General features: G+C 35.3%; 1 protein-coding gene across 1 annotated transcript in view; it reads right to left on the reverse strand.

Moving 5' to 3' along the window:
* Positions 1 to 16273, reverse strand: part of Tctp (translationally controlled tumor protein) — a 46503-nt gene that overhangs the window by 23951 nt on the left and 6279 nt on the right. The window contains exon 3 of the mRNA XM_081769078.1: positions 8018 to 8205. Coding sequence (XP_081625204.1) covers positions 8018 to 8205 — 188 coding nt within the window. The remainder of the gene's footprint in view (positions 1 to 8017; positions 8206 to 16273) is intronic.

The following is a 16273-nucleotide window of genomic DNA, read 5'->3' on the forward strand; positions in this document are numbered from 1 at the left end:
GTGCCTGATAAAGTGTTTTTGCGGGGTGTTCTGCTGCATTACTTTAACATGCAGAAAAGTGCGACTGAAAGTCATCGTATTTTGGTGGAAGTGTATGGTGACCATGCTCTAGCTGAGCGAACGTGTCAGAAGTGGTTTGCACGGTTTAGAAGTGGTGATTTCGGCTTGGCAGACCAAGAGCGAGCTGGACAGCCAAAAAAAATTCAAGACGAAGAATTGACAGCATTGCTCGAGCAGGATTCGTGTCAAACGCAGGAACAACTTGCAGCAGCATTAGGTGTTGATCAAACAACAGTCTCCAAACGCTTGAAAGCCATGGGAATGATTCAAAAGATGTCACATTGGGTTCCACATGAATTGAAAGACAGAGACGTTGAAAGACGAAAAACCATTTGCGAATTGCTGCTTCAACGACAGAGCAGAAAGGGGTTTCTGCATCGAATTATTACGGGTGATGAGAAGTGGATCCATTACGAGAACCCTAAACGAAAAAAGGCCTGGGTGAAACCAGGTGAACCAGGTCCATCACAACCAAAACGAGATATTCACTGTGCAAAGGTTATGCTGTGCATATGGTGGGATATGAAAGGTGTGGTGTACTATGAGCTGCTGCAACCGGGTGAAACTATGAATGGAGAACGTTATCGACGACAATTAATGCGTTTGAAGCAAGCTCTGGCCAGAACACGACCAGAATGGGAGAACAGACATGATAAACTTATTGTTCAACATGATAACGCTCGCCCACATGTCGCAAAACCGGTCAAAACCTATTTAGAAAATGTCGGATGGGAAGTTTTACCCCACCCGCCGTATTCACCAGACGTTGCTCCTTCGGACTACTACTTGTTCGATTGCATGAACAACGATTTGATTGGACAGCGGTTTACTTCTTCAGAAGATATCGAAACATGGCTCTCTGACTGGATCGCTTCCAAGGATGAGGACTTCTTTCGCCACGGAATCCGTACATTGCCTGACAGATGGGCGAAAGTGGTGGCTAGCGATGGACAATATTTTTCTTAAGGTATTTATGTATTTTGTGTTTGTACTACAGCTTCAATGTGTGCGTACCAACCGCACGAATTAATTCCTAGACCATATACTATACAGATGAGATACAAATAGGACGACACGTCAAGAAAGTATTGCTTGTATTCTTGATTCATAAACGCACTAACTATTCCTAATATTAAGATGGGCGAAGACATCTGCATATGCTCTTTACGTTTCATGTAACTTGTTACCGCCTGACGTCCGATACTACTCAGCGAAAAAACTATCTCAGGGTGTCTACTAATATTCCGAAATGAAATTTTGTGACTTTTTCGTGACCTTTTCTTTACCAAACGATAGCATTTTCTAACATTCTCGAAAGCGAATTTGGGTGCAAATTAGGAAGAATTTTCATGCATGCGAAAGAATGCTTTGCTTGCGATTTAGTAGCGTCTAAAGCCCATCATAAAGACATTTTTGGTGATGAATTTTGATGTTTTATAGAACAAAATTTTCCACTCTGTGCTTATATTTGTAGATAAAAAAATTCGTGCCCCAAAAGCTAAATTTCGTGACTTTTTCTTGACTTGCATGACCGTTTTCTGATTTCGTGACTTTTCCATGACTTTCGTGACCGATCGACACCCTGTATCTGGTAGATGTTGCAGCGAACAGAAAATTTGTCACCTGGTACTCCCCAAATCAATGATAAAAAAAAGTCAAACCACCAGGAAAGACTGAATGTGGTTTTGGAATACCCTGTAACTGACATACTTATTAGCACAAATAATGGATACAACGAACTGCACACCACAACTACAACATCTCTTCATTTCGATCCTCTCTCTGGAATTTGAACTACTACGCTAAACCAACAAACCTGTTGCATGCCCCCTTCCCCGCTTCTCGACTGCCTTTCTATACAATATGCTGTCGTAAATAAAAGGCTGTTGACGAGTGTATAAAATATTTTCTTTTGTGACGTATGCTGCCTCGATCCACTGCATCATATCAACTTGCATATCAACATACCGTGGTCTTAATACACGACAATGAAGAGAATACTCATTTTCAAGTTGCTATTTATACATTTAAAATTTCTTGTACTAATGTCCTTATTACCTTGTATTAACTATTAGTTTTGCACATCTGGCCATTTTCAAAATTACATTTTCAAGCAGCGAAAGTAAATCATACGCAAAAAGCGAGAAAAGCACTTGTTCCTAAGAAAAAAAAAATATCTTGTCCCAGAACATTTACACAGGTGAAACTCATTGAAAATTCATAGTTCCACAATTCCCGAAGGTGCCTTACGGTTATCGAGAAGCGAAAACTCGTTGCTTAACACTTATACTTCACATTAAGTCTTCAGCTAGCGTCGCACAAACGAGATAGTCATTACTGAACTAATGATGTGAGAACGAAAGGTATGCAAATAGGGGACAAAGCAAGAGACCCCCGCCAACACACTCACTGTTTATTTACCACAAAACCAATATCGCGTACCCGCAAAGCATATATTGATATCCATAGATATACCCCGGTGAATTTAGTCCGGCTATCCAATGAGTATTGACCAAACGCATTGCAACTTTATGAACTGTTATCCCGAACTCATAAGTACTTCCCAAATAAACCTTTTAGCGAATTAAATCACACTGTAAGCACAGAAGCTAAATAGAGTAACTGTATACCAAAATTCTTTCACCTGTGTGACTACCAGGGTTGTAAATGAGCGCGCTCACTGTTTTTTGTGAGTTTTATCATGAGCTAACTCCTTTTGTAAATGTGAGTTTTGAGTTGAGTTTAACTCGAAATATAGGTGAGTTTCAGCGAAAACTACGCTCAAATTCACGCTCAATTTCGATTATTATTATTTTCACAAAATATTATAATCGGTCATATGTAGATTTATTTTTGTCCGATCTCTAAGACTTGATATTCTAATAGTGTCATTAAAAAGTGACGCACGGTCAGGAAGAATAGCTCCTCAAGGCAACAGGGAGCAGCATTCGCAGTTTAAGGGAAATTTCCCTAACGTAGGAAAATTTCGTAGATAAATTTAGCAAAAAGGGATTTTTTCGATAACTTGAAAGTGATATCACGTAGTAAGGTCACGTAACAGAACGAAATCATGTGAAAAACTATATTGCAATCATGTTTTAGGAAAATGAGTTCAGATTGGTGCGGATAATGAGGTTTTAAAGATTTCCAGAAGTAATAATTCTTTTGGAAACCTTTCTGTATCGAAAAATAATATACAATACCACAAACGAATACATAAACAACGGGTGCTGTTCCACAAAATTTGTTTAAAATTGTTTTAGAAAAATGTTTCATTGCTTTATATTTTTTCTTTGTAACGTTTTCTCCACTTGATAACCGTGATGGGTTAGTCCAGCGTAATTTTGAGATTAGATGAGTGTTTAATGTTAATAACAGAACTATTTAAAACACGTAAAATGTATTACACTATATTCTCAATAATCCAGCCCTCAAGTAGTCCCGCTGCAGTCAACGATTAGATTTGTTTATACTGTAACTGCGGATGAATACATACAGTACTATTGTGGCTTCCATTTATTGTTGCTTGTAAAGCGGTCGCATGACAAAACATTCACTGTCGAGCATCTTTATTGTGGGAGGCATTTTTCATATTCTACGTACAAACTCGAGGCTTAAGTTTTTCTATATTAATATATGTACTTTTAGAATTAATAAAGTATAATACTGTATGCATTAAACTAAATTTCAGACTTCCAATTATCCTCACTTCTCTTTGCAAGTAAAGGCTAGATTAGAGAGTCTAGTGTACACTGTTCTTTTAGAACCTTATTTACAATACGAAGCAATGAAATACATGACGTTGAACATATGTCCGTGATCGAGGGTGGACGACTCCTGAAAACGTAAACCGTGGTTTCGGTTTGCCACTTAAAACGGTTCGGAACAGTTAACCGAACCGTTCAGAAACCGAACTGAATTGAACTGTCGTCAAACCAAGCCAAAGGAGTTTGAAACGGTTTCGTTTACGAAAATTAAGCGCACCCGGTCAAAGTTAATTCCGCTGTGTCTAAATGGAGCTGAATTTAATCTTTTAACTCACTCGTAACTTACGACCAGTTAGTAGATTTGTATATATTAAGATATTTTACGTGCCAAAATTTTTTCGTATAATCGAATTATATTGGATCATTGTGGATCACAATATTGTTGAACACGAGTTGATATTGATTCAAACAGTAACAATTTACAGAATTATATTGTACTGAGCGTGTCTGGTCTCTGACCTACATTGTAAGGGCGCTGAATGTGCAGGGGTGGGTACTATTCAGTCACAAGATACAATACTTTAGACTAGGGATGTACCGATATATCGGTATCGGTGATATCGGCCACTTTTTGCAGTATCGGTATCGGCAAACGGACACCGATATTTACCGATACATTTTTCGAACTATTTTCAATTTGCTTAATATTAACAGTGACACTTATATTTAATCGATTTCTTTTAGACTTAAAGTTGATGTAAATTATTATCATTTGTACAATCGATTTCTTTATGCATGTGTACGTATTGGTTATTTGTCTTACCGTAGAGTTAAGAAAGCTACATGAATTGCATCTTAATTGCCACGGAAATGGCCCAAAATTTAACCTTTTGGAGCGCAATAATTCCAGCGTACTTTCATTTCTTCTTACAAGGGTTCAATATATTAGTCAGCCGCTTTGAAATTGAGAACATTTCGCAAAAAAAGAAAAAAGTCCACAAGTTATTCTTTAATTGCACAAAAATAGACAGTTTCTAAAATGTCTTCCTCTTTCTAATATTAAGAAATATTGGTTAAAAAAAGATTAATAAGAATTAACTTCTACCTTTTTCGTTTTGCCTACAGCATTTATAATATTCCGCAGTTACAAATTGGTGGTGAAAGAAGTCTTTTCACTAGCAGACACAACAATGCTCTTTTCGCAGTCGCAGCAAAGCCCTTTTCGTTGGCTTTTTTCTTTGAACAGAAAACAACAAAGTTGACAATGCTCGAAGAGCATTGCCAGAACGAACTGAAAAAGGATTTTTTTTTTTTCGAAATTTATATGAAATGTATTTGATTAAATTCAATAGATAATACACTTACATATTTGAAACCTGCGTATCAAGGGATCTGTTGAATTAGCTATATTGAGCTGTAACTTTATCAGTGATGCCAATTTAGCCTATTTTTTGGCTAAATCTAACCTATTTGGAGAGGTATGCAGCCATACAAATTTAAGAAATGCTTATAGCCTCAAATATAGCTTATTTTATGAAACTTCTGTTTTTTTATTAGCCATTAAATTAATTGTAAAAATTCATTTCTTTCAAAATAAAGTATTTTTTAAAAAATTAGCATATCTGTCACTCTATATCATCGTATTAATTGATTTCTCTAGACAGGGTATTTTATTACGCAACAATTTTTTTTTTCATTCTCCTTTCTCCCCACCCACAGATTTACAACTATTTAATAATATTTATCCACTCAGAATTTCAATATCGCTCCCGTAATGGTTCCATTATTTGCTACTTTTAATTATTTTAATTTACACATTTCATTACAAGAATGAAATTTTTCTAATACAAATTTAGTAAGTTGTTAGTGTCTTCAAGGTACAAAAATGGTTTTTGTTTATTAAGGAAACAAATAGGATATCTAATTAGCTTCAAAACTCTCAATGCAATCATGATGAATCATGTGGGTGTACGGATAAATAAGAAGTGTTTATAAGAACTATGACCTGCCGAAAGAAGTACTACTGAAAATTCGGACAATGGCAGGCTACATAAACACAACCAATCCACAATCCAACGATGGTGCATCCAGTTCCAGCGCCTCGACTAGCTGCGATGTCATCGATGATGACTTATTTCAATTCAACTGATAAGGCTGTTGATTTTCACAAATGAGTTGGATTTTATTGTAATTTAGTTATGTGTGTTACTTATTAGTCTTCTGCGAATAAAATTCAACGTTTCATATTTTACTATACACTTATAATCCTACACACAACACGGAGGTTTAAAATCTACAATGTGGGTTATAGGTTAGCAGTTCAAAATCTAGCAATTTTTTGCGTAAAAAAGCTTATTTCTGAAGACTATCTAGCCTATTTACTTCAGAAGTTATTGGCAACACTACTTTTTATCACCGTATATATATATTGAAAATGAAGATATAACCAGTGGAAACCGGTTACTATTTGTTAACAAAATGTTCATCATCCTCTTAGGTATTGTGGACAACAATATCATTTCTCTATGACTTACGATTCCCAGGATATGGCTTCTTAAATCTCCATAATCGGAACTTTTTTGGCCAATATCTTGGGAACTGAAAGCCATAGAGAGAGAATATTGGTGTTGATGCTGAACATTTTGGCACCAAATAGTGACCGGTGGCCACGAACTGGCCACTAGCCAAATCTCACAATTTTCCAGACAGAATTTTAAGATGTTCATGAGCAGGGAACTCCTCAAATCTCTTTCTAGATCTTCGTTGTTTAGGATTAAATTTAGAGGAAATATATTTTTTGTGTGGAACCTAAGATAACTTCTGCTTTGTCTCTTTGTATGTCAAAATTTGCCTTATATCTAATATACATTATAATGTTGATCATTTCATTATTCTGGAAATTCCTAATATATAAGAAATGTGTCCAAAAGTATAGGTATCGGCCTCTTCAATATCGGTATCGGTGAAAAGGTGGTATCGGTACATCCCTTTAGACAAATGCATATTCAGTGTCAGCATACTCATGATATGCGGGGTGCTTCCCTTATTGAGTCATATGATGGTCAGGTTTATATAATCTATTTTATATCTACCTTATTGCTATTTGTCGCTTATAAGTTAGTTTCTTTTAAACATTCTTCCTTACTTAATATGCTTTGTAAAGTAATATATTTTACCGTAAAATATCCATTTGTATACTGGATCGTTCTCAATGTGCACCATTATAAATATTTTTAGTTATTAAATCATCGGACAGTTCTATTTGTAATATTCCTTATGTTGAGCGTCAAGTTGAGCTAGCTCAAATAAAAATTCAGCGTAAGCTCAGCGCGCTTCTTTCAAAAGTGAGTTTACAACCCTGGTGAATACCTTCGCTTAATGTCGAACAGGAAACTATGGTAAAATTAAAACTAATCGGGGCGAAAACTGAACAAAAGGTTGAAATTATGCGTGGACTGAAAATGAATTTACCATTAGACCATTGATCCAAATGCATTGGTTGGACGATTCACCAATTTAATATTCCACGATACAAAAGCAGAGGACGATGTGTACAACTACGGAACATAACTTTGCCACACATCATTAATAGAAAACGTTAAGTTTACAATTAAGAACAAGCACTCACCCTCATCTGAAATCCTAGAATTTTCATATTAAACTTTTATAAAATCTCATTCTTCGAAACTCCCTGACTCTTCCCGGTTTGTCGCATGAAAATTAATTTGTGGCGATGAATGAAAACATTTAAATGAATAGAAACAATTGTAAAATGTACAACTTCTTTTCCTAATTACTTGGACACTTCGGGGTTTACCAACAGTGAATTTCATTGCCTATTGCATGTCTCTAACAAACCCTTTTTCGACCCACTTACTTTCCTTCGATTTGATTAAGAAAGTCGCCTCCCCCCAACTTTGTTCCAGTATTATCAATAAACCTCGCACATTAAGAGCATTCTTGTAAATAAAGAAAAAAAATCGACAAGGATAGCCCGAATAAGTAAAATTAAATGTTAGGAACAGGTGTTAGAATATTTTTAAAGTGCTGGATAAATAAATGACCTTACTGAAATAACAATTGGGAGTTAACATTCCATGGTAATCTTCAAACACTTCCAGTAGAAGCGAAGAACCTTTGTTTTTTTTAATGCTCAAACCATACGGGATCAATTAAAATCCATTACCACTTTTTTTGTACTAGTTACATGCTGAGCCTGGCCATTGAAAAATAAAATCACCACAACTCACTTCTTCATATAGTCTTTAAGGTAGGCTGTGTATGATTTCTTATCACCGAATGCAAATGTTTCCTGAAGTCTGTGATTAAGGACTATATCTACACCCGATTCCACCGCTTCATCACAGTCATCTCCGCCTTCTTCCGCTGATGGATTGGAACCCTCTAACATGATCTCACCTTGCTTCCTGGTTACAAGCTGAAAAAAGACATTCGTAAATAATTAATAACCAGTGAAATTTAAATTTCTACCAATAAGAGAGCAATTTATATTATCTACAAATTTTAATCTATAAATCTGTGTACACTGAAGTTTTGTTTAGTTTTAAGGATAGTGTTTCGGCTTCAGTATGTCATAAGATCAGAATAACTATATTCTTTAGAGAATTCTTCGGCCAGGACCTCTCGTTTGATTTTATTGCCTACAGTCCATTTCTTAAAAGTTATATGTTAAGCAGTTTTACAGTTTATCAAATTTATGAAAAAACACATTTGCAAAAAAATATTACCGTTATTTGTAGTTGCAAAATTCTCCATTAGTCTCACCTTTACGAAATATGCTTGCGTACTATATTCAGGCTATAATACACCTTGTATTACTTTACAGCTATTAACTATTAATACATACTTCTGGCATTACCATCACCGACGCCCTTAAGCCCATCACGTATGACCAGGGTTGGCAAAAACCATGGTTTTCATTGAAAAAAAAACAGTTTTTTTTTTGTTTAAACCAGTTTTTTTTTTTTTTTTTTTTTGGTTTAAACCAGGTTTTCTTTTTGGCTTAAATAATTTGCTCTATGTATTTATATCACATATGGACAGAAAAGCTTGTTTCACCTTGGTGTTAGTATGCAACAACCGGGTTATGCTGGAAGGGTCACATAAGCTTAAAGCGGAATCCAAATCCCTTCTCGGCTTACATCCAAGAGGAATTGTTCTTCATTTGAACTCGAAACCGGGACTAATTGGCCACAAATGCGATACGTCTGCCGACTCACTTATGAAGGACTCCTGATAAAAATACGTTGACTGATCCTTACATGTTTGTTAATATAATCGTCAAGAGTCATTAGGACAGAAGGACAAACAGATAAACAATTGTACAAGTAGAACCATTATACAGAATTACATATGGACAATTTCAAAGTACTACAGAGTACAGAAGAACTAATTTTGTCCAAGTCAGTTCACTACGACTTTTATTAGTCCAAGTTAAAGAAATAGAACGACTTACTTTGCATATCAGTAAGAAAAGTGAATAAAGATACGAATTATTTGAGTCCACTTTGGCTCTGACCCATTTATACATAAATAGTATCAAAGATTCTTGTTATTTCAATAATTGCCTCTCGTGGAGTTTGTATAACACCCCTCCCCAAAAAAGTACGGCATTTCGATGTATTTTATCAATAGTAAACATTATTAAAACGAAACAATGGTTTAGAATTTTCCTTCTGTTGCATAACAATAATAACGAACTATATATAAAAAAAAAAAAAATAAAATAAATCAGAAAAGAAACATCCATAAAGTTACATTTAAAAAAGTTGCTTTTGTAATATAATCTGAGTAAAGAATGGGGAATTTAGGTCTGAATATAGTGCGAATAATATATGAGAGTGAAACGTAATAACCCACAAATATGTGTTCATCAAGATTTTACAAATAGTTACACTTTTACGAACATTTTTCATTTTTTGGTTTAAACCAGTTGGCTTTTTTGAAAAAACCAGCTGGTTTAAACCAGCCAACCCTGCGTATGACAGACTTCTCTCAGCGAGCACATTATCCGGAGAAGGGAAAGGAAGCGTTACGTACTATCCCAATATCTCCCATATATTTGCTTGCATGTAAAAACAACTGTTTAAGTGCAACATCATATATATGAAAAAAGTTGCGAAGTCTCTTCAAGTCCTGTTTCCTCGTATTCTTCATACCAAGTGGAAAGCTCATGCACTCTACACAATTGCAGAACAAATCCGTAATATATTTCCAGATGTGGATTCTTTTATATCCAACACGAAGAAAGTATTTTTAAAACTCACGAATTTACTTTTCCAAAAACTGCACCTAAACTAGGATTATCACCATAATCGATTTTGATAAGATGGAGCACTTGGTTTTCTGCAGTAACATATTATGCCAATAACAGAAGATACACATTATTAATATGCCTCAATAAAAGTTGTAAATAGTTATTTCTCAATGGAACCATATAAACCCGATGGCAGAACTGTTTCTCTGCGATGAGCTTTCGTAAGTCAAAAATTTCTTGCAGGTATTCTGAAAAAATTTTCTGCAGAAGAAACACTTGTGATTGTTAAAAATACGCTTTATGCGACGTAAAAAACAGTTCAAACCATATTTATGCGAGTCGTCCGTGCATTTAAGACTACTACATACAGCAGGCATGTTTTTTCACTTTCCTGTTGGCTATTTTTTTTTTTTTTTTTTTTTCTCGGGCAATTTTTCTGCACAGGTTCGGCAAATTTTCTGCGATCACATCGCAGATCACGGCATATTTTGCTGTGGGGCATATAAACATCTTTCAATGCTATAACCTATTCTGCAATATCCGATATGCTTCTTGAAAAGTGAAACGAATCATTAATAAAATCTCTCGAACTTTTCAATGATGTGCAGAGAATTTCAATGGTGCCGGATGAAAAGATGTATCGCGCGACAAAATGTAAGCATATTTTTGCTGGAAATGAGGATTCCCGAAACCAAGACTATTCCAATTGGGAGACATCGGACCGACTCTCAAAGGAGATAACAGTGATTCAACACTGATCCAGGCACCATATGCATTTTCAAATATGCACCAATAAAGTCAACGAAGTACAAAAATAATTTTGTTTCGAAGAATGTGCTGACAGACAACAATTAACTATGGATAACCTGAAACTTATAGTTAGATACAACCAGAAATAACTGACTTTCGTGGATGACTGCTAATTAGTGTATACTCGCAAATTAATGAAAGTACTGCGATAAGTGTGAATAAACTAGTTCTGGAATCAATTAAGAGTATTAACACTGTATTTCAAAGTAGTTTTGTTATGCAGAGGTTCCTAATCAGGCATATTAAGGTGTATTCTGTTTTCATTTATATTTAAAAAGAATTTTTTTAAACTTAAGCTATGCTTTTTATTAAACCCCAAAAAATTAGTGCTATTTTCAAAGTTTTTAATGTTAAACATCCGGGCGACTAACCTGCAATAATATATATTACTTGAAAGCATCCTTTCCAGCCTGGATTTAAGGTATATACTGTTTGCATACAATTTTCTACGTAACTACAGGGTGCCCAGATCTTTACTGGCTCGCCCTAAGATGATTTCCTCAGTCCCTCTCCTAAAGTGCATATATACGTTCCACAGACGGTCAAATGACTTTCGGGTAGAGATGTACCGTTCCTCTCTAAAATCAATCATTTACGAATCGTGGGCCTAATACAAGGATAGTCTTTAACCCAAGAAAGCCCAGGGGGTGCAATTATTCTTAATAGATGTTTCGTCGCGTGTCTTCCTCTCTAGAATTCTCCTATCTCTTTGGAATAGGCCCCCTAATTGAGTTGTTCATACGTTCTCTTTACTTCAGAAAAAAATAGGGCTATTTTTTATATTGACGTAAAGGCCCAAGGGGTACCTCGGAGGCACCCTGGTCAATTTTTAATGCCATTAACAATAGATATTTCGTCCCGTGCCCTGTGCTCTACAATTCTTCTCTCTTTGAAATACACCCTATGATTGAGTTTCCTAAGCTCTTTTTTTTTTCTCAGAAAAAAGTGTTACTTTTTATACTAACGTAAAGGCCCAAGGGGTGCCTCAGACTCCTACTGAAGTATGTAATTTTATAATTATTTGATACTGTTCATAGTTTGTTACCACTGACAAATGATTTAATAGCAAAGTAGTGACTAGCCTTTCCTATTAATGACGGAAAATACAAATGGTCGCGGTGAGTTCAGGTAGCTCGTATATGCAGCAGGGAGCCTCAGAGGCACCCCCTGGGCCTTTTAAGGGTAAAATTAGCGTGGGCTTTCTCGGGTTAAATTATACTGGAAAATTGATTTGCACACTAGTGTACAAGACAGAAGTTCTAGTTTTCGAAGTTTTTACATTTTCTAATTTTTAAAATCACTTTGTGCTGAGAAAAATTTTTATTTAGTAATGTAAGTTTTATATGTCCAACAAAATGCGGAAGATGGTTATTTATCTTTCTGTGTTTACTGCGTATGCGCAAAGTTAAAAATACTGAATTGTGTGTTAAAGTGTAACATATTCGTTGACTTGGAAATCGAGGATACAAAACATTTTTGTTTCATTGTTCGCAGCCACGTTGACATCGCCAATCATGGCGAATAACTACGCAGCAATTTTAGCAGCCACTAGAAACTTCATCAATTTCATTTACATTCGAGTTCCTAATCTAACCTAAAATAACCTGCTTAACTCCAGTTCTTACAATGTTGTTAAATACAATGTAAAACCCGCTACGAAGTAAATATACACGAAGTAGTTTCTATAATAACTTCAAAATTACGTGAGCATGTAGGATTTCATCTTATTCCATAACAAAAGACAAATGTGACTTCCATTATAGATTCGTAAAGTACTCTGCGCAACAATACACAATAAATGTAACAGAAGTCTCACTTTATTATAGCATGTTATGCTTCCAACAGCCACATGAAATAGATGCTGGATATTAGAACATGCATTTAATACTAGCACATGCAGGTCTTATCACAACGGAAACATTAAAAACTTATCTAGATATTAATACGAAGAACACCGTTAGCCTACAAAACAGCTGATTCGTCGTGGAATGGACGAAAGTCATGAATAACTTTCAAATATTATTTCGTTCCTCACGGAATGCTGCACTCAGTTCCATCAGCAAAGATGTAGGATACCAGCTCGAGATTCTGAGCACCACAATGAATTACTGATATTCAATAGTGTTCAAGTTCGGGGCTTAGGTGTAACAGTGGAGCTGCAATGTAACCTAATGTTCATGGAAGACGTTCAATAGCTTATCGCGTTCTCGTTGGGAAAATACGTCACACAGGTTATACATGGTTATCTGAAAAAAAAGTCAAATTCACTGGCCCTAATGAGCCCTATGAAGCTATCATAGGACCCACGAAATGGCTTGCACCACAGAGCATCCAAGTGTGCAGCCATTACTTTTCACGATTCGGAATGTAAGCTACTTTTGCGGCCACCATACATAGGAACGCCCTGTTGATGGAAATAAGGTGAAAAGAGAACTCAGACTATATTTTACGTTTCCAACAGTGGTCCACTGTTTTCAGTGGCATTTTCCTTGCTTTCATTAAGTGTTATTTCCAGTGATCAGCGACTACTCTAGATGCCGATTGAGTTCACCAACCACTTTTGCTGCATTCATTTCATAGTTCTCAAAAGGCAATCCACATCAACGACACTTGGTCCACCATCGTTTACGCCGATGTTCTGCCATGCGTTCTGACGGCCTTCATTTCCCGCTATACTGTTACACGTAGTACATTGACTACCTTAGGACACCAATTAACCGCATACCATAATTTGGCCTCTGCAAATTCAGATCTCTCATTCTGTATTACCCACGACTGGCCTACTTTAAATACGAATCTGTAGTACCAGACATAAAATAAGCGATCAACTAATACATCTTATTTGTTGCTAACTGCATCGTTTCTATTATTCTGATAACCATCTGTACATATTCAACACATTTCCACAGAGTTCGGAATTGCAAGGTAAAAAAAAAAAAAAAAATCGTAAAAAACAATGCCTAACACTACCTATAATTTCCACCGGATCAGACGGAAAATCGGGAACAAAGGCGGTCATAGCAACTAGTGGAAAATGGAACAAAAATGTGAAAGAGCTACCACAATGCAATACATGGGACTGGTGTTTGCTGAAAAAGTGTACGACTCAAACTGGCTTACGAGTTTGAACACACATCTTAACACCCAAAGTCTCAATTAAAACTGACCATTTCCTTACTGTAATTAGGTCGAATGCGACAATTCATTAAACTTACGACATATCACACGGGTAGCCAGTAGGGCTTGTAGCTGAAATTCATCAGTAGTTTATATAAACATAGTTCTTATCTTAACGTTGGATGAAAGCTGCATTAACATAAACAGTCTCGCTATATCAGGTAAGATTTCATCCATGTGCTGGTTACACTCCACATTACTTGACTACGGTAATTGTACGAGAACAGAACAATAGCACGGGGACTTTTCAAGGCTTATATACAACGTTTACAAGTTACTATAGATCTTAATACTGGTCACCTTATACAATGGCCACGTAACTACTAACAATTTTATTTGCTATATTAAACTTTCATTACTAATGAATGAAACGCCTTAATTTCAATATGAGAACCATAATATACTTTATTCTAGAAAATGTAATTCTACATTATCAAAATAATTGAAAATCTATACTTATATTAAAAATAAATGATTAAATAATTTTAAATATTAAAAATATAATATGCAAATGTAAAACAAGACATGTCGTATGTCATTTATATTACCTTACTGATAATACCTGACAAGTTGACAGTTCATGAGTAGCACGAGAATAAGTTTTCCAATAAAAAAAAAAATTAAAATTACCTTCTTAGTTTTCTTTATGACACTTTTAATATTTAAATCAAGAAAAACAAATGATCGATAGTTTGATAATACCAAAAGAATTAACTTCCGCATTTCTCGAGAAAGAATGGCCTAACATCTAACGTTCGTCATATTCAGATCTATGTACAAATACGAGATGCTAACAAACTTAATCATAACTAAATTTTGTTAGTAATCGAACTTTATTGCATTAAAAAGCAGTTCTAACATGATTAATCTTTAGCATTTATAACAAGGATTGTTTGACAGGTTAATTACCTCGAATCTAGGTTACAGAAATTTTTTTTTTAGACTAGATACTGCAGATTTAGAATTTACATATATAACGTAAGAAATGTCCACAAACTTAGCCTTCTCGCCAAGTTTTTATATGTTGCATATAATCAAGGATACTTCGGATGAAAGTTTTAGCTCAATACCATGAAATGTTTTCAGTATATTAATTGTGAAATTTAAAAATGAGGAAATTAGTCAAATCATTCATTCAATCCAGTCTACAAAGATCATGAACTGTGACCGATTAAAACTGGACCAACGATAAAATATTTTTCTACTATAGTTCATGACAAAGGGCTGTATTTTGACTATCTTGGGATAACTCAGGTAGTCGTGGTTGCATTCGGTATTTTCTATTTCATTATTATTACTAATAATAATAATAATAATAATAAAAGAATGAATTAACCTTACAACGCCCGCCTTATGCAAACATAGCAAAAAAAAACCGAATACGGCATATTTCGAAAAACAATTTTCGGCACAAAACACTATTTCTGAAGGTAGACCTGACAGGACAATGACAGTACAAAATGTGGAAGAAACTATCATTAAAGTATTGTATATAAAATTTATATATTTTTAAAAACTTAACGAAAGTCATTGACTCACAAATGTAGTGTAATATGTACACTCATGTCCCAAAGTGATTGTCGCATATCCATAACTGTCTTGTAAGAATATAATTTGATGATTTTGCAGGGTACTTTTAATACTGACACTGTATATAATCGGGAAATGTATATTTGTGGTAAATTTCATAGGAAAAAAAAATATAAATACGAAAGTTAGAATGAGTAAAACAAAAAGTTGCTAAACGGACAAGAAAGTTTTATTTTCGTTTTATTGTTCTTATTTACTGCTCTTTTGACATGAAATTTGCCACATACATGTCTGCCGATTATACACGTACTAAGATTGTAAAAAATACCAGGCGAATCCGTTATCAAAGTATATTCCTACAACAACATATTTATAGACATGCGACAATTTTGGACATGAGTGTACAGTGGTCAATGATAGAGTGCTAATCTTTGCTGTGTGGGGTCCCTACTTCGAACCAGCACGTCCCAAATAGACTTCCTGGTGAACGAACACCGTGCGCGCAGCTTTCTATTTTCTTAATATCATCTATCTGACCATTAGTTTTCCTTAGCCTCGGAGCATCTGTTGGACGTTAAAGTACATAAGTTAATATACCGAAACTAACGGTCCCTTCACAGCACGAAGCTGTGCGAGACATGGACATAATCCGAAGCACTGCATAATGTTAAATGCCTTCCCGCCGGGAAGAGCTGCAAATGAGTGAAAAGTA

This window comes from Thermobia domestica, chromosome 8 (genome assembly GCF_964235325.1).
Source record: "Thermobia domestica chromosome 8, izTheDome1.hap1.1, whole genome shotgun sequence".
NCBI classification, from domain to species: Eukaryota; Metazoa; Arthropoda; class Insecta; order Zygentoma; family Lepismatidae; genus Thermobia; species Thermobia domestica.